The 24,443-nt window shown below is 37.7% G+C and overlaps 2 protein-coding genes across 5 annotated transcripts in view; one reads left to right on the forward strand and one right to left on the reverse strand.

Moving 5' to 3' along the window:
• The window catches only part of trpm4a (transient receptor potential cation channel, subfamily M, member 4a), a 102,552-nt gene that overhangs the window by 34,924 nt on the left and 43,185 nt on the right, over positions 1-24,443 (forward strand). For all 4 annotated transcript variants that reach the window (XR_009824488.1, XM_062036360.1, XM_062036362.1 and 1 more), the window contains exons 9-17: positions 4,097-4,161; positions 4,551-4,784; positions 6,835-6,934; positions 7,211-7,329; positions 9,520-9,822; positions 14,098-14,199; positions 14,297-14,428; positions 21,480-21,609; positions 23,661-23,806. Coding sequence is in view for 3 of the 4 variants with exons in the window: in XM_062036360.1 (XP_061892344.1) it covers positions 4,097-4,161; positions 4,551-4,784; positions 6,835-6,934; positions 7,211-7,329; positions 9,520-9,822; positions 14,098-14,199; positions 14,297-14,428; positions 21,480-21,609; positions 23,661-23,806 (1,331 nt within the window). In the remaining variant the exon portion in view is untranslated. The remainder of the gene's footprint in view (positions 1-4,096; positions 4,162-4,550; positions 4,785-6,834; positions 6,935-7,210; positions 7,330-9,519; positions 9,823-14,097; positions 14,200-14,296; positions 14,429-21,479; positions 21,610-23,660; positions 23,807-24,443) is intronic.
• Positions 1-24,443, reverse strand: part of abat (4-aminobutyrate aminotransferase) — a 212,215-nt gene that overhangs the window by 119 nt on the left and 187,653 nt on the right. The gene's annotated exons all lie outside the window — the stretch shown is intronic.

Consider the following 24,443-nt stretch of genomic DNA (forward strand, 5'->3'; position numbering starts at 1 on the left):
TAAGTACAAACCCCGTTTCCATATGAGTTGGCAAATTGTGTCGGATGTAAATATAAACGGATTACAATGATTTGCAAATCCTTTTCAACCCATATTCAGTTCAATGCACTACAAAGACAACATATTTGATGATCAAACTCATAAACTTTATTTTGTTTTTGCAAATAATAATTAACTTAGAATTTCATGGCTGCAACACGTGCCAAAGTAGTTGGGAAAGGGCATGTTCACCACTGTGTTACATGGCCTTTCCTTTTAACAACACTCAGTAAATGTTTGGGAACTGAGGAGACACATTTTTGAAGCTTCTCAGGTGGAATTCTTTCCCATTCTTGCTTGATGTACAGCTTAAGTTGTTCAACAGTCCGGGGGTCTCCCTTGTGCTATTTTAGGCTTCATAATGCACCACACATTTTCAATGGGAGACAGGTCTGGACTACAGGCAGGCCAGTCTAGTACCCGCACTCTTTTACTATGAAGCCATGTTGATATAACACGTGGCTTGGCATTGTCTTGCTGAAATAAGCAGGGGCGTCCATGGTAACGTTGCTTGGATGGCAACATATGTTGCTCCAAAACCTGTATGTACCTTTCAGCATTAATGGCGCCTTCACAGATGTGTAAGTTACCCATGTCTTAGGCACAAATACACCCCCATACCATCACACATGCTGGCTTTTACACTTTGCGCCTATAATAATCCGGATGGTTCTTTTCCTCTTTGGTCCGGAGGACACGACGTCCACAGTTTCCGAAAACAATTTGAAATGTGGACTCGTCAGACCACAGAACACTTTTCCACTTTGTATCAGTCCATCTTAGATGAGCTCAGGCCCAGCGAAGCCGACGGCGTTTCTGGGTGTTGTTGATAAACGGTTTTCGCCTTGCATAGGAGAGTTTTAACTTGCACTTACAGATGTAGCGACCAACTGTAGTTACTGACAGTGGGTTTCTGAAGTGTTCCTGAGCCCATGTGGTGATATCCTTTACCCACTGATGTCGCTTGTTGATGCAGTACAGCCTGAGGGATGGAAGGTCACGGGCTTAGCTGCTTACGTGCAGTGATTTCTCCAGATTCTCTGAACCCTTTGATGATATTACGGAGCGTAGATGGTGAAATCCTTAAATTCCTTGCAATAGCTGGTTGAGAAAGGTTTTTCTTAAACTGTTCAACAATTTGCTCACGCATTTGTTGACAAAGTGGTGACCCTCGCCCCATCCTTGTTTGTGTATGACTGAGCATTTCATGGAATCTACTTTTATACCCAATCATGGCACCCACCTGTTCCCAATTTGCCTGTTCACCTGTGGGATGTTCCTAATAAGTGTTTGATGAGCATTCCTCAACTTTATCAGTATTTATTGCCACCTTTCCCAACTTCTTTGTCACATGTTGCTGGCATCAAATTCTAAAGTTAATGATTATTTGCAAAAACATTTTTTTTTATCAGTTTGAACATCAAATATGTTGTCTTTGTAGCATATTCAACTGAATATGGGTTGAAAATGATTTGCAAATCATTGTATTCCATTTATATTTACATCTAACACAATTTCCCAACTCATATGGAAATGGGGTTTGTATATTCTCACTAATAACAAGTGCACTTTTCTTGGTAGAAATTTTTTTTGACCTTTTTGCTCAATATGTTGGAAAATATTCTTAAATGAAGTAAATGCTAGTGCCATTATCTTGACATAATGATATGCGCTCGGCATCATGATTTTTTTTTCATGCTTGAAGTAAGAAATGATTACTTTAAAAAAGTAGTTTTATACTTGTGAGTGTTGATGACACAGCTTTGCAACAGTTGATATTCTAGTTTCAAGCATGTTTTACTCAATATAGGTCATCAAATCTCAGCAACAAGCTGTAATATCTTACTGAGATCACTTAGGACCAAAACAGTTAAAACAAGTAAAACACTAACATAAAATCTGCTTAGTAGAAAAATGATCTTATCAGACAGAAAATAAGCAAATATCACCCTTATTTGAGATATTTCATCTTACTTAGATTTCAGGTTTTGCAGTGTACCTTGAAGGTAGAAAAGCACTATACAAGTATAACCCATTTACCATTGATTCAATTGTTTCTTCTTTTTGGAATAAACTTGCTACGCTATATATTGCTTTGTGCCTGTTTCCATAATGTTCAACGTCTGAGTTTGTCATAAGATCCTGCATATTGCAGCTACCGGGGTGTAACGATAAACTGTGTTAATGACACCCGCCACCGTTTTAAATAAAAATTGTCCAAAAAAACATGATTGATAACTGCACTTTGATGAACTCAAGGACTGCCTGGAATTGCATTTAGTTTAGATAATGAGTCATATATTGGAATATGGGATCCATTATTTACATTTGTTTTTACTATTAAATGAACCAAAATTATGACTTATTATATCTTTGTGGAAAATTTTGGACACAATGTGTTGTCAAGTTTATGAGATGCGATGCACACTGCAGAAACTGGTCTAAGTAAGATTAAATATCTCGAATAAGGGTGATATTTGCTTATTTTCTGTCTGATAAGATCATTCTTCTCACTAAGCAGAGTGTTTTACTTGTTTTAAGTGTTTTGGTCCTAAATGATCTGAGTAAGATATTACAGCTTGTTGCTGAGATTTGATGACCTATATTGAGTAAAACATGCTTGAAACTAGAATATCAACTGTTGCAAAGCTGTGTCATCAACACTCACAAGTTTAAAACTACTTTTTTAAAGTAATAATTTCTTATTTCAAGCATGAAAAAAAAAAATCATGACTTTGACACAATTGTGTCTCATAATTAAAACAGATGACAGCCAAATGGACTTTGCTGTTTTATTTTCAATGAAACAATAGAAAATACGTGCTCATATAGTAGTACAGTTGTTACTAGTGAGAATATTATTGTTTTAATTAGAGATGTCCGATAAATGCTTTAAAATGTAATATCGGAAATTATCGGTATGTTTTTTTTTTATTATCGGTATTGTTTTTTTTATTTATTTTTTATTTTTTTATTAAATCAACATAAAAAACACAAGATGCACTCACAATTAGTGCACCAACCCAAAAAACCTCCCTCCCCCATTCACACTCATTCACACAAAAGTGTTGTTTCTTTCTGTTATTAATATTCTGGTTCCTACATTATATATCAATATATATCAATACAGTCTGCAAGGGATACAGTCCGTAAGCACACATGATTGTGCGTGCTGCTGCTCCACTAATAGTACTAACCTTTAACAGTTAATTTTACTCATTTTCATTCATTACTAGTTTCTATGTAACTGTTTTTATATTGTTTTACTTTCTTTTTTATTCAAGAAAATGTTTTTAATTTATTTATCTTATTTTATTTTATTTATTTATTTAAAAAGGGCCTTATCTTCACCATACCTGGTTGTCCAAATTAGGCATAATAATGTGTTGATATCGGTATCGGTTGATATCGGCATCGGTAATTAAAGAGTTGGACAATATCGGAATATCGGATATCGGCAAAAAGCCATTATCGGGCATCCCTAGTTTTAATGTATTTTTGGGTTCATGGAGGTTAGCTAATTTGACTTGTTTTGGAAGCCAAATTTTCTTGTTCTATTGGCAGATAATTTTGCTTGGTTCAAATAAAATACCCCTCATTTTTGTATTTTTTATTCTTGTTTTTGAACACTGACTTTTTGCAGTGCAAGTGTAAGCCACTGTGACACTATTGTTCATTTTTTTAAATTTTTTTTATTTTTTTTTATTAATGTCTGTAATGATAATGTCAATGAGGGATTTTTAATCACTGCTATGTTGAAATTGTTACTAATATTGATACTGTTGTTGTTAATATTCATTTTTGTTTCACTACTTTTGGTTTGTTCTGTGTCGTGTTTGTGTGTCCTCTCAATTGCTCTGTTTATCGCAGTTCTGAATGTTGCTGGGTCGGATTTGGTTTTGGTATTGGATTGCATTATTATGGTATTGTTGTATATTGTTTTGTTGCATTGATTAATACATTCTTTAAAAAAAAAAAAAGGACTAACTGGCACCAACGTCTTGCGCCTGATGAGATCTTTTCCCCTTTGTCAGTGATATTTGTTGTTCTCCAACAGGTAGTGGCAGCATTGAAATCCCAGTGCTGTGTATGCTCATCTCAGGAGACGCCAGCATGCTGAAAGTAAGAACCGTACTGGTTTCTCAAAAATAAGATGACATTATTGCACGTAGCAGCAATTGTAACGATGCAGGCTAAAAAGGGGAACATAACGGAACAGATTCTGTTTGCACTCAACTTAAAAAAATGCATACCAGATTGCCGTAAAGCAAACAAAATTGTACAGATTTGGGAGGCACGTGTGTGTGCTGGTATGAAAAATAGTCTTTAAAATTATATTTGTTAAATACGCATTCAAATCAATGTCCAAGACACTTTGCTGAATATTAGATAATACTTTACAGTTAATTCATCATATCCAAATGGCACCGATTCCTTCTACTTGTTGATGCAGTCACTCCGATAAAAAATGTCCTAACGTTTCTTTGGTGTACGTCTGTTCTAATGTGCAGAGACTAGAGAATTCTTTGAATAAATCCACGCCCTGGCTTGTCCTGGCCGACACTGGTCCGGCTGCAAACCTGATCAGTGATCTTCTAATGAGTCTTCCTTGCATCGCAATAAGCCCCTCTTTGTTCGAGACAGGAGATATGGATTGTCTCTGCATGGACATCCGTGACAGGATCCACGACAAGATCCAGAAACACTTTCCAAATGAACGTGACCGGGACAAACTGGTGGACAGCGTGAGTTAGACGTCACCCATAACTGTGTGTTTGTCTTACAGAAAGGGTTTACGAGAATAGTTGATTTTTTTTTTTAAACATTTGTTTATTGAAGTCTTTTTTGACACACAGTTAACAGAAATACAACCCCCCACCAATATAATATGTATGTATATAAATACACTACCGTTCAAAAGTTTGGGGTCACCCAAACAATTTTGTGGAATAGCCTTCATTTCTAAGAACAAGAATAGACTGTCGAGTTTCAGATGAAAGTTCTCTTTTTCTGGCCATTTTGAGCGTTTAATTGACCCCACAAATGTGATGCTCCAGAAACTCAATCTGCTCAAAGGAAGGTCAGTTTTGTAGCTTCTGTAACGAGCTGAACTGTTTTCAGATGTGTGAACATGATTGCACAAGGGTTTTCTAATCATCAATTAGCCTTCTGAGCCAATGAGCAAACACATTGTACCATTAGAACACTGGAGTGATAGTTGCTGGAAATGGGCCTTTATACACCTATGTAGATATTGCACCAAAAAGCAGACATTTGCAGCTAGAATAGTCATTTACCACATTAGCAATGTATAGAGTGTATTTCTTTAAAGTTAAGACTAGTTTAAAGTTATCTTCATTGAAAAGTACAGTGCTTTTCCTTCAAAAATAAGGACATTTCAATGTGACTCCAAACTTTTGAACGGTAGTGTATATATATATATATATATATATATATATATATATATATATATATATATATATATATATATATATATATATATATATATATATATATATATATATATATATATATATATATATATATATATATATATATGATTACTGCTCTACACAGTCTTGGCATTCTCTCGATGAGCTTAAAGCACACCTGTGAAGTGAAAACCATTTCAGGAGCTCATCGAGAGAATGCCAAGAGTGTGCGAAAAAGTCATCAGGGCAAAAGGTGGCTATTTTGAAGAAACTTGAATATAATAAAAATAATATGATATATATGTTTTCAGTTATTTCACCTTTTTTTGTTAAGTACATCATTCCAGATGTGTTGATTCATAGTTTTGATGCCTTCAGTGACAATCTACAATGTAAATAGTCATGAAAATTAAGAAAACTCATTGAATGAAAAGGTGTGTCCAAACGCTTGGCCTGTACTGTGTGTGTGTGTATATATATATATATATATATATATATATATATATATATATATATATATATATATATATATATATATAATATATATATATATATATATATATATACAGTATATGTGTGTATATATATATACAGTATATATATATATATATATATATGTGTGTGTGTATATATATATATATATATATATATATATATATATGTGTATATATGTATATACTGTATTTATATGTGTATATGTGTATATATATATATTATAGTCAAGGTTTCTGTGGTTTATCCATTATACAGTGCTCAATACCGGGGTACAGCCGAACATACGTTAGGTCAGGAAAAAACACAGAGACTATTTCTTCCCTACAAGCCTGTTTCGCAGGTTTCTCTGCTCTTCAGGGGATTTTTATTTATTTTTATTTTTTGAAGAGCAAAGAAACCTGCGAAACAGCCTCTGTGTTTTTTATTTTAATTTTTAATTATTTTTTTTTTTTTACAAAAATGTGCCATCAAATTCTCTATAGGTCAAATAAGTACAGGCAAATATTTTTTATTTAGTTATTAGTTTATTATTTCTTCGGTCAGTGGTCAACAAAATAAACAAACAGTTTTACATAAACAAACAGTTGTACATTCGTAAATTGAAAATGTTGCAGACCGAAAGGATTTAGGCTGAAGTTGAACACTTACACAAATATTAATATAAAGCCACACACAACTGCATTTCCAAACGGTCCCAACACGGTGCAGCCATACACAAAAGCAAACAAAAGGCTCATCAATCATCCCAAGTCAACAGAATAGTTGCCTTCATGTATAATAATTGAATATTTTCTAAAGACTACAAAGTTGTGTGAAAGGTGACTGCCGTGGAATATAAATGTACCCTTTTTCTTTTCCTTGTGTCCAGGCTCTGTATATTCTTTTTAACAGAGAGCTCATCACTGTGTTCCACGCAGAGCAGGGACTTGATGAGTTTGATAATGTACTCCTCAAAGCCCTCGTTCGAGGTATGTTTTGTGCTTTACATACAAATTTACCCTCCTGCGTCCTTCTTTGTTTTCTTTTTCCTAGCTAATTAGCTCTCGGAATTCGCTTGCGTTCTCCCGCCTGTGTCTTTTTTCTGCGGTTCAGCTTCAACTCTGTCCTTTCAGTCTGCCAATGTCTTGAATTCTGTTAGCTCCAAAAAATGATCAAAGCTTCTTGATATGTTTCCTTCGCTACTTGAAGATGTCAGTTATCATTCTGACCATGAGAGTGTGTGTGTGTGTGTGTCTTCTGTCAAGCTAGCAAACGTTTGTCCAGCGACGCCAGCGAGTACACTGAAGAGTTGAAACTGGCTGTGGCCTGGAACCGAGTGGACATTGCCAAGACAGAACTCTTCACCGGAAACATACTGTGGAAGGTCAGAGTGGATTATTATTATTATTGGAAATGTCAGCTTTTAACCTAACATCTGGTAATATTTGTCTGGATTTATTTTCTCTTTCTCCTTCCTGTCAAGTCCAGTGGATTAGTTGTAGTTGTTGGTGATTTATGGCTGGGTTTTACGCTAACTTTTGCGTGTACTAAGATCTAAATACCTTGTACAATCTATAAAATTGCATGTGTGGGTGTGTTGCGTGTGATTGAAATTGATTGATTGAAACTTTTATTAGTAGATTGCACAGTACAGTAAATATTCCGTACAATTGACCACTAAATGGTAACACCCCAATAAGTTTTTCAACTTGTTTAAGTCGGGGTCCACGTAAATCAATTCATGGTGATCTACTAAGACTGCATGTGCAATTGAAGTTTGACACCCCTGGTCTACTGTAACCCTCAAAGTGGACTTTCCTTTGGCACCAAAATAAGTAGTTAGATGGCTTAAAGGCCTACTGAAATGAAATGTTTTTATTTAAACGGGGATAGCAAATCCATTCTATGTGTCATACTTGATCATTTTGCGATATTGCCATATTTTTGCTGAAAGGATTTAGTAGAGAACATCGACAATAAAGTTCGCAACTTTTGGTCGCTGATAAAAAAAGCCTTGCCTGTACCGGAAGTAGCGTGACGTCACAGGTTGTGGAGCTCATCACATCTGCACATTGTTTACAATCATGGCCACCAGCAGCGAGAGCGATTTGGACCGAGAAAGCGACGACTACCCCATTAATTTGAGCGAGGATGAAAGATTCGTGGATGAGGAAAGTGAGAGTGAAGGATTAGAGGGCAGTGGAAGCGATTCAGAGGCGGGTGGGACCTGATATTCAGCTGGGAATGACTAAAACAGTAAATAAACACAAGACATATATATACTCTATTAGCCACAACACAACCAGGCTTATATTTAATATGCCACAAATGAATGCGCATAACAAACACCTCCCCCCTCCCGTCCGTATAACCCACCAATACAACTCAATCACCCGCACAACACACTCAATCCCACAGCCCAAAGTACCGTTCACCTCCGTAAAGTTCATACAGCACATATATTTCCCCAAAGTTACGTACGTGACATGCACATAGCGGCACGCACGTACGGGCAAGCGATCAAATGTTTGGAAGCCAAAGCTGCGTACTCACGGTAGCGCGTCTTCTATCCAACTCAAAGTCCTCCTGGTTGTGTTGCTGCAGCCATCCGCTAATACACCGATCCCACCTACAGCTTTCTTCTTTGCTGTCTCCATTGTCCATTAAACAAATTGCAAAAGATTCACCAACTCAGATGTCCAGAATACTGTGGAATTATGTGGTGAAAACAGACGACTTAAGCTGGCCACCGTGCTGTTCCAAAATGTCTGCTTCAACCCGTGACGTCACGCGCAAACGTCATCATACCGAGACGTTTTCAGCAGGATATTTTGCGGGAAATTTAAAATTGCACTTTATTAATCTAACCCGGCCGTATGGGCATGTGTTGCAATGTTAAGATTTCATCATTGATATATAAACTATCAGACTGCGTGGTCGGTAGTAGTGGCTTTCAGTAGGCCTTTAAGTTGCTCAATGTCAGGACCTAATTCAACAAATTCTCAACGTTGTTTTAATGTCTTGTGCCTGCTGGGGAAGCTCTTGATTTACGGGTCAGTCTAAGTTCCTACCCTCACCTAAGGTCACAAGCTGTGGGTAATGACCGAAAGGTCAAGTTCGCAAATACAAGCGGTAGAAATTAGTTTCCTCCGCAGGATGTCTGGGCTCACCCTCAGAGATAGGGTGAGAAGCTCGGTCATCCGGGAGAGACTCAGAGTAGAGCTGCTGTTCCTCCACGTCGAGAGGAGTGGAATGGCTCGGGAGGAGGCCTCGGGGAAGACCTAGGGCACGCTGGAGGGACTGTCTCACAGCTGGCCTGGGAACGCCTCGTGTCCCCCCACCCGGTGGAACTAGAGGAGGTGGCTGGGGACAGAGAAGTCTGGGCATCTCTGCTTTGACTCTTGCCCCAGCGACCCGGACTATGATAAGCGGCGGTGAATGGATGGATGGAAGGGTGGATGGTTTCTGTATGACAACATTCATGTCACAGCACTACTTAAATGTTTTTTGTGTAGTTGGTGAAACACGGGATATGTGTGCTTTACCAATATTGACAGGGTGATTGTATTTTCAGTACGATGACCTGGAGGGTTCAATGACAGACGCTCTCATCAACGACAAGCCTCAGTTTGTGCGGCTCTTCTGTGAAAACGGTCTGAATATTTTGGACTACATGACATACCAACGCTTGGAGAGTTTGTATCGCTCGCTCTCGGACAGCTCCGTGGCCTACGTTCTTCTGCAGAGGCGCCTGAGTGACCGTCTGAGTCTGGATGGATCTCGACCCAGTCTGAACGGAGTCATAGGGGCACCGCGCCTTAGCACACAGAGTGTAACATCTGGACCTGCTTCAGGGAATGACCTCAGCTTGTTTGAGGTGCGTTCATGACAATATGCCTCTCAGAAAATATGACACTATACATGTTCAATTTGGTCCGTCTTATATCAAAAACCCGTCTATGCGGGACAAAGTAATCAAATCCTGCAGTGTGCCCTCTTAAGTTGATGCCGACATACAATAGATAGCCTTTGTTGACATTATATTTGAGACCCAAGGGAGTAATTGCTGTGAAAAATCAGTAATTTTATGTCGACATGTGCTGTAGTTAGGGATGGGCAATATGGCCTAAAATTTATATCGAGATATATATTGCAGCCTCTTGCGATAACGATATACAGGGTGATAGTTTAGATTTTATACATGTAGCGATGCTACGTAGCTTAACTCCATTTCCCAGTAGCTTGGCGGTAGTTTCACTACTTTTTGAACAAGTAGCATAACTACTTTTTGAACGAGTAGCTTCACTACTTTTTCAACAAGTAGCTTCGCTACTTTTTAAATAAGTAGCTTTTCCTGTACTTTAGCTACCTTTACACCCATGCAGCGAAGTGGCTCACATCAAAGCTACAAGCTACAAAGAGAGACAATGGACTTCGAATCCACGCTAAAAAAATTATACATACATACATACGGTGAACATCCATGATGATTGGTTGGTATTTGTGTTAATGAGTCACGGTTGGTTAAGCTTAGGGCGAAACATTACGGACTGGCAAATCAGAGGCAGGATAAGATAGATAGATAAATAGATAGATAGATAGTACTTTATTGATTCCTTCAGGAGAGTTCCCTCAGGAAAATAAGGCAGGTCATCAAAACTAGTAAGCAAAATCATAACAGACACACACTCAGGACACATGACGATGAGGGAGTCAGAGACAGAGGGATGCTTCAAGCTGACGACTCCAAACTAAAAAGAAACCTATTTAAAAATGGCATAGAGATTCTCTCCTGCGGATTACATTTTTCTTTTCGTGATGAAGGCGATGTGCAGGAAACCCACAATGATGCGTCTCCTTGGCCATATTTAGTTTTATTTAGACAAATGTATGCCTTTAGAGAAAACAATGCCCCAAACCTTAGTTTTTAGTTGTTTTTACTGTAGGCAGAGAAAATGAATAACCTTCAGTGTTGGGTTAGTTACTGAAAACCAGTAACTAGTTACAGTTACTAGTTACTTTATTTCAAAAGTAACTCAGTTACTTACACCATAAAGTAATGCGTTACTGTGAAAAGTAGCTATTTAGTTACTTCTTTTTTTCTCCCATTAATGCCCTTTTAGCCTTCATTTCAGTACTGTTACTGCACTGGAGAATAATACAATCTGTTGATCAACTTGACATGCATTTGCATCACTGAACTCTGCTAAGCAATGTGGTCTACATACAACACACAAAGACAAAGATATGTTTCAAAGGGCCAATTTGTTTCAGGCCAGAACAAATTGACAAAACTATTTTAAATAGCTGCAACATAACATACATAAGTAACAAACCGCATAATAACAACATCTCACAACATCTCACAACATAGCTGTAAACCTGGCTTCACCCAAGGAAGGCACACATGACATGATTATATGTCATGTCACTATATACAGCACACATACTGCTATACACACACGCCTAACCAGGCGTTTTTTCTCTCAAGGAATTGTGAAATAAAATCATGTCTTCAGGAGATCAACACTGTACTGAAGCCCAGAACACTCTACGCATTTCCCCAGTTTTAGTTTAGAGAAAAGGAAAGATTGGCCTGGCCCACTAGGATCCCTCTTTATGTCTGTGAACTTTATAGTCTATACATTTAGAGTGATGTGACAATCAAACACTCTAGAAGTCTAGAATGAAAGAGTATATAAGAGAATTGACAGAGTGTGTGTACCTTCAGTGCTGAATGATGAGCAGAGGCAGAGTTTGGAGTGTCTTCTTTAGCTCGCTTTCCATGTTTATGTACTCACTGTCCACTGTGTCCAGGTACTTGGAACATGTTCTCCGTGCCATTTGCTGTTTGACGCCCGCTATCATGCTAATTAGCTGCCTGAAAGCGGGTAACTCCACTGTAGAAATAGCCTGCATGTCTTCTAGAACAGCTCTATCAATGTTGTCCTGGCTAGCAGTCCCTCTGTTAAAATCCAGCCGCTGTTGCTTAGGTGGAGGTGGAGGTGGAGGTGAAGTGGCATCGGAGTCTGTCTCTCTCATTACTAGCTTCGTCGAATCATGTTGCTTTTGTAGCTGTTTCAGCATATTTGAATTGCTGTTTTGGGCAGTAGATAGTATCTTTGATCCAAGACACAACTTACATTTAACTAAAATGTTCTTTTCTTTGTGCTCGACAAAAGAAAAGTAGTGAGAATATCTACATGTTAAGAAACTCGACTCCAGCTCTGCCATGACGACACCGCAGCGCTCCAATAAAACACACTCAGATCTTCTCAGTTTCTAGCCGATACTGTATAAAACATAACGTTTAATAACGCAGTAACGCATCATGTAGTAACAGTAACTGAGTTACTGAATATAAAAAATAACTACTAGTTACCGCCAAAGTAACGTGTTAATCCCGACACTGATAACCTTATAGGGGTGGGGGAAAAAAACCCTCAAACTAAAATAAATACATACAGTGTAGCGTGTTTAGCTATCCCTTGTCCTCCTGTGATGATACTTGTAAGAAACACAGTTTGTTTGTCGTTGTAAAGACAAGGGTTAGTGATTTAGGCACTGTACTGTGGAGTGACATTAGCCGCTAACGAGGACTCGACCTTGCGTTGTTTGTCGCTGTCAAATTCGCGGCACACGCATAATGTGTCATCAACATGCATTGTCACGATATGACGATGGTGTTACATTCTCTATATCCCTATAACATCTACAACTAATATATACTATATATTGTGTACCTAATCATTATGGCATGCAAATGTGCACACGGTGACTTCCTGTTCAGTGCAAAGTTATCTCCAAAATTAAACCTTGGCAGCATTAACCTAGCAGCAAAGAAAATGCACCCGTTTTTTTTTTAGGTTCAAAAGCTTTATTGTCATTGTAATCAAGACAAAATTGCCACAGCGGTGCTGGACTGCACGATGTGCCCACTGTCTCACAAACAATGGCTAATTTTGGTAACCTCTTATGTCAGCCACACTGCAAAAACTGAAATCTAAGTAAGATTAAATATCTCAAATAAGGGTGATATTTGTTTATTTTCTGTCTGATAAGATAATTCTTCTCACTAAGCAGATTTTATGTTAGAGTGTTTTACTTGTTTTAAGAGTTTTGGTCCTAAATGATCTCAGTAAGATATTACAGCTTGTTGCTGAGATTTGATGACCTATATTGAGCAAAACATGCTTGAAACTAGAATATCAACTGTTGCAAAGCTGTGTCATCAACACTCACGAGTGTAAAACTACTTTGTTAAAGTAATAATTTCTTATTTCAAGCATGAAAAAAAAAAAATGATGACAGCCAAATGGACTTTGCTGTTTTATTTTCAATGAAACAATACAAAATAGGTACTCATATAGTAGTACAGTTGGCACAGTACAGTAAACTGACAGTTAATATTTAAACATTTAACATTTCAAACAATTTTGAACAGAAATAGTTCATGCAAGATAAATTCTTGAAAATTACAATTTAAAACATTTTGGCCGGGGGCCGGGCTGTATATATGCGCACTAATTGACTGAAAGAGCACGGACTTGGCGCGATGATGTCATGTTATTGATGGAAAAATGCATTTTTAGACAATATGATTTGCCTGAGCGGCTAGGAGACCCCGAGAGTAACAAGCGGTTGCCTTGTTGCCTTTCCATTAAGAACAATAAACTAGTTTTTAGTGTAAGTTTGCTGGTTTCAAGAAATGTAATGCCGAGCGCATATCATGATGTCAAGATAATGGCACTAGCATTTACTTCATTTAAGAATATTTTTCAACATATTGAGCAAAAAGTTCAAATTTTTTTTTCTACCAAGAAAAGTGCACTTGTTATTAGTGAGAATATACTTATTTTAAGGTATTTTTGGGTTCATTGAGGTTAGCTAATTTTACTTGTTTTGGAAAGTCTTGACAAGCCAAATTTTCTTGTTCTATTGGCAGATCATTTTGCTTAGTTCAAATAAAATACCCCTCATTTTTGTATTTTTTTTCTTGTTTTTGAACACTGACTTTTTGCAGTGCAGTCCAACGGGGTGTCAACATAAACGGGTTCCACTGCATGAAATCATTCCCATTTACACGACTAAATTAAAGACCAGTATCAAATAAACTTCTAGTTTCTTATTGAGTTTTTTTTGGTTGATACAGGTATCACGTGTTCTGTGGGACCTGCTGGGAGATGTCTGTCAGCCTTTCTACTATGAACCCCTGGGTCTGGACTTCAAGATCGGCTCTTCGAGGGCCCTCAGAGTCTGTAGCCATCGCTGTTCTCACTAAAACATTTGCTCAATACTTCAACTTCCATGCAAACATGAAGACACTAACATCTCTGCTGTTGATCTCTCAGCAAGTCAACAAGATGCTGCATGGGGGCAATTGTGCGTACCGGGACCAACGTTGCCACTCGCCCTGGGCAGCGCTCTTCATCTGGGCTATCTTGCAGAACCGCAGTGAGATGGCTGTTTATTTCTGGGAAATGGTGAGACACCTAAAAAAAACCACACCTGTTTATGGTTGGTTTATTGAAACTGGGAGAGACTGAACGTCAGTCCTTTTAGGAATCAAAGGAATCAATCGCTGTTAATTATGCGCGGTCTCACATGTTTGCCCAATGACCGCAACTTTACCGCACGTTTTTTGGCCAATCAGCGTTCCTTGCGGCGACAAAACAGGAACAGAAAAGTGTATATAACTATGAAGGTTAATTTGTGTCTTTATAACAAAAGCTTTTTTTTGTAAAACAGAATTTATGTAACAGAATTTTTTGCGTTTGAATTTTGTGAACTGAATCACTGTATAAAAATTCAGTGTTAAAAAATTCAGTATATCAATTTTTTTGGTAAAAAAACCCCACAATCTTTAAATATTCAGTATATAAAAAAATTGTGTGTAAAAATTCAGTCTTTAAAAATTCAGTATATAAAAAATTAAGTCTTAAAATATGCAGTATATAAAAAATGACCGTAATTTCCGGACTATAAGCCGCACCTGACTATAAGCCGCACCAGCTAAATTTAGGGGAAAATACAGATTGCTCCATATATAAGCCGCACCCGACTATAAGCCGCAGGGTTTTGATGTGTAATTAGCGTAGTATATAGGGGTTCCTGCTACCACGGAGGGGATTGTCGGGACAGAGATGACTGTTTGGGAACGCAAAGCGTCCCATTTATTAACAATAAATCTTTCAATCATTCAATCAAACTTTCACATCTTTGACATGGCGAACAGCATTCGTGCAGAGTACAAATAATACAACGGTGCAAAGTAATACAAAGTGCTCGCCTGTACGTTATCAAAATATCCAGCCTACCGGTATATGAAAAGTCAGTCTTTAATCATTGTGTCATCGTCTTCCTCCTGCGTACTGAAACCACCGAAATCCTCTTCGTCGGTGTCGGAGAAGAACAGGCCGTAAATAAGCCGCACCCTTGTATAAGCCGCAGGGACCAGAACGAGGGGAAAAAGTAGCGGCTTATAGTCCGGAAATTACGGTACTGTCTAAAAATGCAGTGTTTTAAAATTCAGTTGTGGGGGGGGCGTGGCCTGCGGACCTGCAGCGAAGCGGGGTGTGCCAGGACCGGTTTTGAGATTAGCGACAGGTGTGTAGATGGCACACCTGGGCTGGCTTATCTAATCACCGGGCGCTCTGTTAAAGAGCAGCAGCCGGGAAGGAGAGGGGTTTGTTGACGGTGGAGAGAAAACCCGAGCACGAACGAGAGTGAGGGCGAGACGCACAGAAATGACTGAAAACGAACACAAAAAACATTTATTGCAAAATAAATCGTTGTTCAGAAAGATGAACGAGGCGGTCATGTCCGTAATTGGTGGTCTGAAGAACCCGGAAGAGCAAGTCTTCCACATCAGTGTAGAAAAATTCAGTGATGAAAAACTTCAAAACGAGAGACCCACTTCTGGGTAAATTAAGATCCTGTCTCAGAACCAGCCAATGAGGTGTCAAGTTTGAAGTCAGGTGACACAGCATAAAAAAACGCAGTTACCCGGGCATAAAACAACATAATAAACATATCAAATGCGGCCCCCTGCATATTTTCAAACTACAGAAATGATTCCACTGGTTAGAATCTGCACTTTTGAGTGACATACGGGTTACTACGGTAACCATAGGAAGCTCTGCTGCCTGAGACGAAGTGTCAGACGGTGTCAGACGAAGGCAGATTTCTCCAACAAAGTTCTGCAGAACAGTGATATTATATTGAATAGGGGGTTGTTTTTTTACCCTCCGCGTTTATGTTTCGCCGTGTTTGTTGCATCTTTGTTGTTCTTGCTCGATTATAAAATATATCGATTAAAGAGGTGGTTTGCAGTTCATATATTCTCAAACATTCAATGTTTTATTGTGCATAGTTAATATTGTAAATCCCACATTTTGTATTTTCATGTACATTCCGGGTGTCTCATTCAGTAAAGATCAAACATTTCATTCTGTTTTTGACACGGTCTATGTCAGTCGTTATTGTGTGATGATCAGCTTTTATCCTTTTTCACAAAATCTTGGGATTAGGTTTGGTTGATATCAACACTTCAGTCATCAACAATTGCATCATCTGAGAAATGGACATTGTATAGGTCTGACTTGGTAGGATATGTACAGCGAGAAGTGAACATAGTGAGTTCAGAAAGCATAAGAACAAGTATATACATTTGATTATTTACATTTGATTATTTACAATCCGGGGAGGTGGGATGTGGAGGGGGGAGGGTGTTAGTCAAGGGTTGAAGTTGCCTGGAGGTGTTCTTTTAGTGCGATAGAGATGCCCTTTCTTTTACACCTGTTGGGAGTGCATTCCACATTGATGTGGCATAGAAGGAGAATGAGTTAAGACCTTTGTTAGATCGGAATCTGGGTTTAACGTGGTTAGTGCAGCTCCCCCTGGTGTTGGCGGTCATTTACGTTATGGAAGTAGTTTGACATGTACTTCTGTATCAGGGAGGTGTAGCGGATTTTATAGACTAGGCTCAGTGCAAGTTGTTTTACTCTGTCCTCCACCCTGAGCCAGCCCACTTTGGAGAAGTGGGTAGGAGTGAGGTGTGATCTGGGGTGGAGGTCTAGAAGTAACCTGACTAGCTTGTCCTGGAATGTTTGGAGTCTAGATTTGAGGGTTTTGGAGGTGCCGGGGTGTACCCCGCCTGAATGCAGCTGAGATAGGCTCCAGCACCCCCCGCGACCCCGAAAGGGACAAGCGGTAGAAAATGGATGGATTGATGGGTTCTTGCGTTTTGAAGCAGCAAATATTTCAGCACTGAATTTTTTGTGAGTGTCCCAATCAACCAAGAGAAGCCGGTGTGTTCAAATCAGCGCCCCGAGCAACCAGAGGTAAACGAGGAGTGCTGATTTGAACACACCCAATCGCAATCATGCCCCTTATTTATACCCGTCTTGCCCTGACAGTCTTTACAGGTTTCTCGTTCGCCTTACGCCATTGCTTATGTTTTGCTTCATGCTAAGCCCTGATAGTGGAGGCCCTTAGGGATATTTCCGTTCACTTTTGTCTAAAAGCGCCAAATTTGGCACAGGTGTAGCTCAGGCATACTTGCCAACCTTGAGACCTCCAATACCGGGAGGTGGGGGGGCGGGGGGCGTGGTTGGGGGCGTGGTTATTTACAGCTAGAATTCACCAACTCGAGTATTTCATACATATATATATATATATATATATATATATATATATATATATATATATATATATATATATATATATGTATGTATATGTATATATATATATATATATATATATATATATATATATATATATATATATATATATATATATATATATATATATATATATGTATATGTATATACAGTGGGGCAAAAAAGTATTTAGTCAGCCACCCATTGATTGTCAATGGGTGGCTGACTAAATACTTTTTTGCCCCACTGTATATATATGTATGAAATACTTGACTTTCAGTGAATTCTAGCTATATATATATATATATATATATATATATATATATCTATATATATATATATATATATATATATATCTATATATATATATATATATATATATATATATATATATATATATATATATATATATATATATATATATATATATATATATATATATATATATATATATATATATATTTTATTTACATAAAAGAAATACTTGAATTTCAGTGTTCCGGTGGCTATCCATTAGATGGCAGTATTGATGGCAGTATTGTCCTGTTCAACTTCTCCGTTCATGTTGAGTATATCATTTCGGCCACCGTGTTCAATGGAGAAGTCTGTTACATATTTACAGGCAACATACACCTTCCCCTTTGAACTGTCCTGGATGAACTGAAATTCTGGTTTTCCATTCGTTTTGGAACTTGCAAGCGTATTTCTTCATCTTGCTCGTCGACGGCGTCGCCATGTCTGTAATTTCCTCGTTCTTCTGCTTCGTCTCCTTGTTGTGTGCGCAGTTGTGCACTCTACTCTCTAAAAGCCCTAGATGATATGACGTCATTGGGCAGGCAAGCTGTTTATATTGTGGGAAAGCGGACGTGAGAACAGGCTGTCCCCACTCAGGTCCGCATTGAGCTGGAGGGGGCGTGGCCTCCAGCTCCGGCTCAATACCGGGAGTTTGTCGGGAGAAAATCTCTGCCGGGAGGTTGTCGGGAGAGGCGCTGAATACCGGGATTCTCCCGCTAAAAACGGGAGGGTTGGCAAGTATGAGCTCAGGGCATACTTCAATGATTTGGCTAGGGCGCCTGCGCCGGTGACCTTTGGGGTCGCCACAGCGGTCAATCAAATATGGCCGCCACTTGTAATAGCTTTTGTCTCTAACATTTGAACCAGATGAGCTACAAATGTAAACTTGGTGTCTATTTCATGTGTTTTGACAATTAGAAATGTGTTGGAATGCTAATTTTTATTTTTGGGTGTGTCTAGACCCCTAATTTGCATATTTCCAAGTGGCGTTTTGCTATTCTGAAGACATTGGACGTAACTTGGGCATTGTTATGAGTAAAACCTGGTGCAACATGCATGATTCCTTTCTAATGTTTATATGAAATGTCGGCTGTAGTTGTGACATTTTGAAGACATTGGTTTCGCTTAAAGGGCAACTACTCTTTGGCTACTTGCAACACTGACTTTCTCTACTTTTACGAATGTTACAATTAAATATATCTGTAGCTTTACATTCTATCTGTGTTGAAATACATGTGCAATACATTTTGGTAGATAATGGCTATGTTGTTAATATGGAAATTAAAGTGCTCTAATAAATAAATGATCATAAATCTGATCATTCCAGTATGTTTCTGGTGCTCAAAAAATAGTTTGCCAAAAGTATCAAAAGTTAGGGTACATCTAATTTTTACATAGCCGCCATCTTGGAAATATGCTAATTAGGTGTCCAGACACACCCAATCATAAAGATGATTTTTCCATCATATTTGTAATTGTCAAAAAACATGAAATAGACACCAAGTTTGGATTTGTAGCTCATCTGGTTCAAGTGGTGTTCAGGTGGTGGCCATATTGGATCAGCCGCTGTGGCGACCCCAAAGTATGCCCTGACCTACACCTGTGCCAAATTTGGCGCTTTTAGACAAAAGTGAACGAACACACCCTAAAACAGGGGTCACCAACGCGGTGCCCGCGGGCACCAGGTCGCCCGTAAGGACCAGATGAGTAGCCCGCTGGCCTGTTCTAAAAATAGCTCAAATAGCAGCACTTACCAGTGAGCTGCCTCTATTTTTTACATTTTATTCATTTACTAGCAAGCTGGTCTCACTTTGCCCGACATTTTTAATTCTAAGAGAGACAAAACTCAAATAGAATTTGAAAATCCAAGAAAATATTTTAAAGACTTGGTCTTCACTTGTTTAAATAAATTCATAATTTTTTTTATTTTGCTTCTTATAACTTTCAGAAAGACAATTTTAGAGAAAAAATACAACCTTAAAAATGATTTTAGGATTTTTAAACACATGTACCTTTTTACCTTTTACATTCCTTCCTCTTCTTTCCTGACAATTTAAATCAATGTTCAAGTATTTTTTTTATTTTTATTGTAAAGAATAATAAATACATTTTAATTTAATTCTTCATTTTAGCTTCTGTTTTTTCGACGAAGAATATTTGTGAAATATCTCTTCAAACTTATTATGATTAAAATTCAAAAAAATTATTCTGGCAAATCTAGAAAATCTGTAGAATCAAATTTGAATCTTATTTCAAAGTCTTTTGAATTTCTTTTAAAATTTTTGTTCTGGAAAATCTAGAAGAAATAATGATTTGTCTTTGTTAGAAATATAGCTTGGTCCAATTTGTTATATATTCTAACAAAGTGTAGATTGGATTTTAACATGTCATCAAAATTCTAAAATTAATCTTAATCAGGAAAAATTACTAATGATGTTCCATAAATTCTTTTTTTTATTTTTTCAAAAAGATTCGAATTAGCTAGTTTTTCTCTTCTTTTTTTCGGTTGAATTTTGAATTTTAAAGAGTCGAAATTGAAGATAAACTATGTTTCAAAATTTAATTGTCATTTTTTTCTTGTTTTCTCCTCTTTTAAACCGTTCAATTAAGTGTAAATATCATTAATTATTAATAATAACATAGAATTAAAGGTAAATTGAGCAAATTGGCTATTTCTGGCAATTTATTTAAGTGTGTATCAAACTGGTAGCCCTTCGCATTAATCAGTACCCAAGAAGTAGCTCTTGGTTTCAAAAAGGTTGGTGACCCCTGCCCTAAAATCTCCCTAAGGGCCCCCACTATAAGTTTATGCTTATTGGTTTCCATGCTATGCTATGCTAAGTTAGCCTCAAGATTCTCATAAGTTTTGCCTTGTGTATTTCGATGAAATCCTCACACAATGCCGAAATGTTACACTTCCTGTTTCTTTGTTGTTTTTTTTCCATCCGGTCTCCCTCTTTTATGGTAAACTATTACCGTATTTTCCGGACTATAAGTCGCACCGGCCGAAAATGCATAATAAAGAAGGAAAAAAACATATATAAGTCGCACTGGAGTACAAGTCGCATTTTTTGGGGAAATGTATTTGATAAAAGCCAACACCAAGAATAGACATTTGAAAGGCAATTTAAAATAAATAAAGAATAGTGAACAACAGGCTGAATAAGTGTACGTTATATGAGGCATAAATAACCAACTGAGAACGTGCCTGGTATGTTAACGTAACATATTATGGTAAGAGTCATTCAAATAACTATAACATATAGATCATGCTATACGTTTACCAAACAATCTGTCACTCCTAATCGCTAAATCCCATGAAATCTTACACGTCTAGTCTCTTACGTGAATGAGATAAATAATATTATTTGATATTTTACGCTAATGTGTTAATAATTTCACACATAAGTCGCTCCTGAGTATAAGTCGCACCCCCGGCCAAACTATGAAAAAAACTGCGACTTATAGTCCGAAAAATACGGTATAACATTTCTTGACTGTTCATATCTTTGTACACTTTCAAAATAATTGATGTTTGCTTGACTGACATAATATCGATTGTGTTTCCCTTGGTGGTCAGGCGGGCGAGTCGGTCATGTCTGCCCTCGGGGGTTGTAAGCTGCTGAGGGAACTTTCTCATTTGGAGAGTGAGAATGAGAGCAAGGCGGCCATGAAAGAGCTGGCGCAGAAGTTTGAGGATCTTGCACACGGTGAGTGGGATGAGGGCGATCCCAGACCTGCTAGAATCCTATCTGGATGAAGGCTGCAACTAATCAATCAATCAATCAATGTTTATTTATATAGCCCTAAATCACAAGTGTCTCAAAGGGCTGCACAAGCCACAAAGACATCCGCGGTACAGAGCCCACATAAGGGCAAGGAAAAACTCACAACCAAGTGGGACGTCAATGTGAATGACTATGAGAAACCTTGGAGAGGACCGCATATGTGGGTGTATATTGAACATATTACATATTGTTATGAAGGTGTCTGTTACTACATTATATATATACTTGCAGTGTGTATATTGTACATATTACATATTGTTATGAAGGTGTCTGTTACTACATTATATATATATACTTGCAGTGTGTATATTGTGCATATTACATATTGTTATGAAGGTGTCTGTTACTACATTATATATATATACTTGCAGTGTGTATATTGTGCATATTACATATTGTTATGAAGGTGTCTGTTACTACATTATATATATACTTGCAGTGTGTATATTGTGCATATTACATATTGTTATGAAGGTGTATGTTACTACATTATATATATACTTGCAGTGTGTATATTGTACATATTACATATTGTTATGAAGGTGTATGTTACTACATTATATATATACTTGCAGTGTGTATATTGCACATATTACATATTGTTATGAAGGTGTCTGTTACTACATTATATATAGACTTGCAGTGTGTATATTGTACATATTACATATTGTTATGAAGGTGTCTGTTACTACATTATATATATATATACTTGCGGTGTGTATATTGTACATATTACATATTATTATGAAGGTGTCTGTTACTACATTATATATATACTTGCAGTGTGTATATTGTACATATTACATATTATTATGAAGGTGTCTGTTACTACATTATATATATACTTGCAGTGTGTATATTGTACATATTACATATTGTTATGAAGGCGTCTGTTACTACATTATGTATATACTTGCAGTGTGTATATTGTACATATTACATATTGTTATGAAGGTGTCTTCTACTACATTATATATATACTTGCAGTGTGTATATGAAACGTTGATGGAGGGTTTTCAAGTTGTTTTAGAGGGCTTTTGAAGGCTACATTAGCCGCATCTTTCAAGTGTTTTTTATCATCTTTACAATTGTAAAAAAATTAAATGTGTTCTTGTCTCTCATAATGATTGTGAACGATAGGCAACATTTTTAAAAAAGTCCCCTTTAACCTCTAAAGGCCTGAGTGGCCACGTGCGTGGACAGCACGTTTAGCCCTAATTTCCAAAATTGTCTACACTACTGAATTGGGGTCTTATGGCCACTTATGTGGACACTTATACTGCCATCTGGTGGTGTCAGAAGAGTATAACATACAATGGAATTTGGAGAAAAAAAAAAGTGTAAAAATAATGTCACTAAACATGAAGTACACGTTTGTTACTTATGGACTAAGTACAGCATATAAAAAGATGATTCTTAGTTTTTATTCTAATTGGGTCCAATAAGCCCAAATAGCAAAGAGAAATAAAAAAAATCATGTAAACAAACAGCTTGGGCCTTAAGAGGTTAAGAGACGAAATCCACTTTGCACACGATTCGTAGATCAGCTTTGCGTGTGCTATTGATTGATTGATTGAAAATTGTATTAGTAGATTGCACAGTACAGTACATATTCCGTACAATTGACCACTAAATGGTAACACCCCAATAAGTTTTTCAACTAAGTCGGGGTCCACGTTAATCAATTCATGGTACAAATATATACTATCAGCATAATACAGTCATCGCACAAGTTAATCATCAGAATATATACATTGAATTATTTACATTATTTACAATAATTATTTACAATATCAAGTTTGCACGCGTTTTAGTACACGCAAAACTTTAGTAAATCAAGCCCTTTGTTTTTCCAGTGACGCAGACACCACCCCGTACAATATCCAGATCTACTGTGTCTGTGCAGCAATTAGCTTAGCATTCTACCGCCGTCTTTTCTACCTGACACTCAATCAAGTGTCTATGCTGTTCAGATGTATTTGGAGAATGTTACCAGAGCAGCGAGAGGCGCTCCTTCACCCTCCTGATAAGAAAGTCACCAGTGTGGGTTGGAGCGACGTGTCTGCAGATGGCAACTGCGGCTGATGCTCGCCTGTTCTTCAGCCATGACGGCGTTCAGGTACCCCACTATTGTGGTTTATTCATCATTTTAAGTAGCTGAAATGTAAAATGCTGTTCAATTGAGAGTATAGCCACATGCACATGGGACACAGTGCGTAGGCAGACTATGTTATGGAAAGGACTTTACCTAGACTGACCATACGTCCGCAATGTCCGGTATTTTGAGTTAGGGTTGCGTGTATTTTCAATATACGTCCAGGGTTAAGAAGGGGTTAAAAACAAAACAAATTGTGAAGCTGTGCGCACACAGCAACATTCGTGAGGGAGGGGCAGAGACAGAGAGCGAGAGAGCGAGACAGTCGAGAGACAGACAGAACACGAGAGAGTTCTGTAACCAAAGGCAACGCTGTTTACGACCCACGTCCCTTTGGAGGCAGCTGTTGCCATGTGGTCAGGGAAAGTCCAAATAAAGGAGGAGGCGTACAATCTTTCGTCAGAGCGTGCTGGAGACTGTCAAAGAGTACAGACCAGACGTTTTTCCTCAAATTGAGCCAGATTTAATTCTGTCTCTGTTTGATTCTTTGCTTCTTGTCCTGTTTAATAGATGTCATCAGTGTTTGAACCTGACAACCACTGCTTTTAAAGGCCTACTGAAACCCACTACTACCGACCACGTAGTCTGATAGTTTATATAT

The sequence above is a fragment of the Entelurus aequoreus genome, linkage group LG25, assembly GCF_033978785.1.
Source record: "Entelurus aequoreus isolate RoL-2023_Sb linkage group LG25, RoL_Eaeq_v1.1, whole genome shotgun sequence".
In the NCBI taxonomy this organism is placed as follows: domain Eukaryota; kingdom Metazoa; phylum Chordata; class Actinopteri; order Syngnathiformes; family Syngnathidae; genus Entelurus; species Entelurus aequoreus.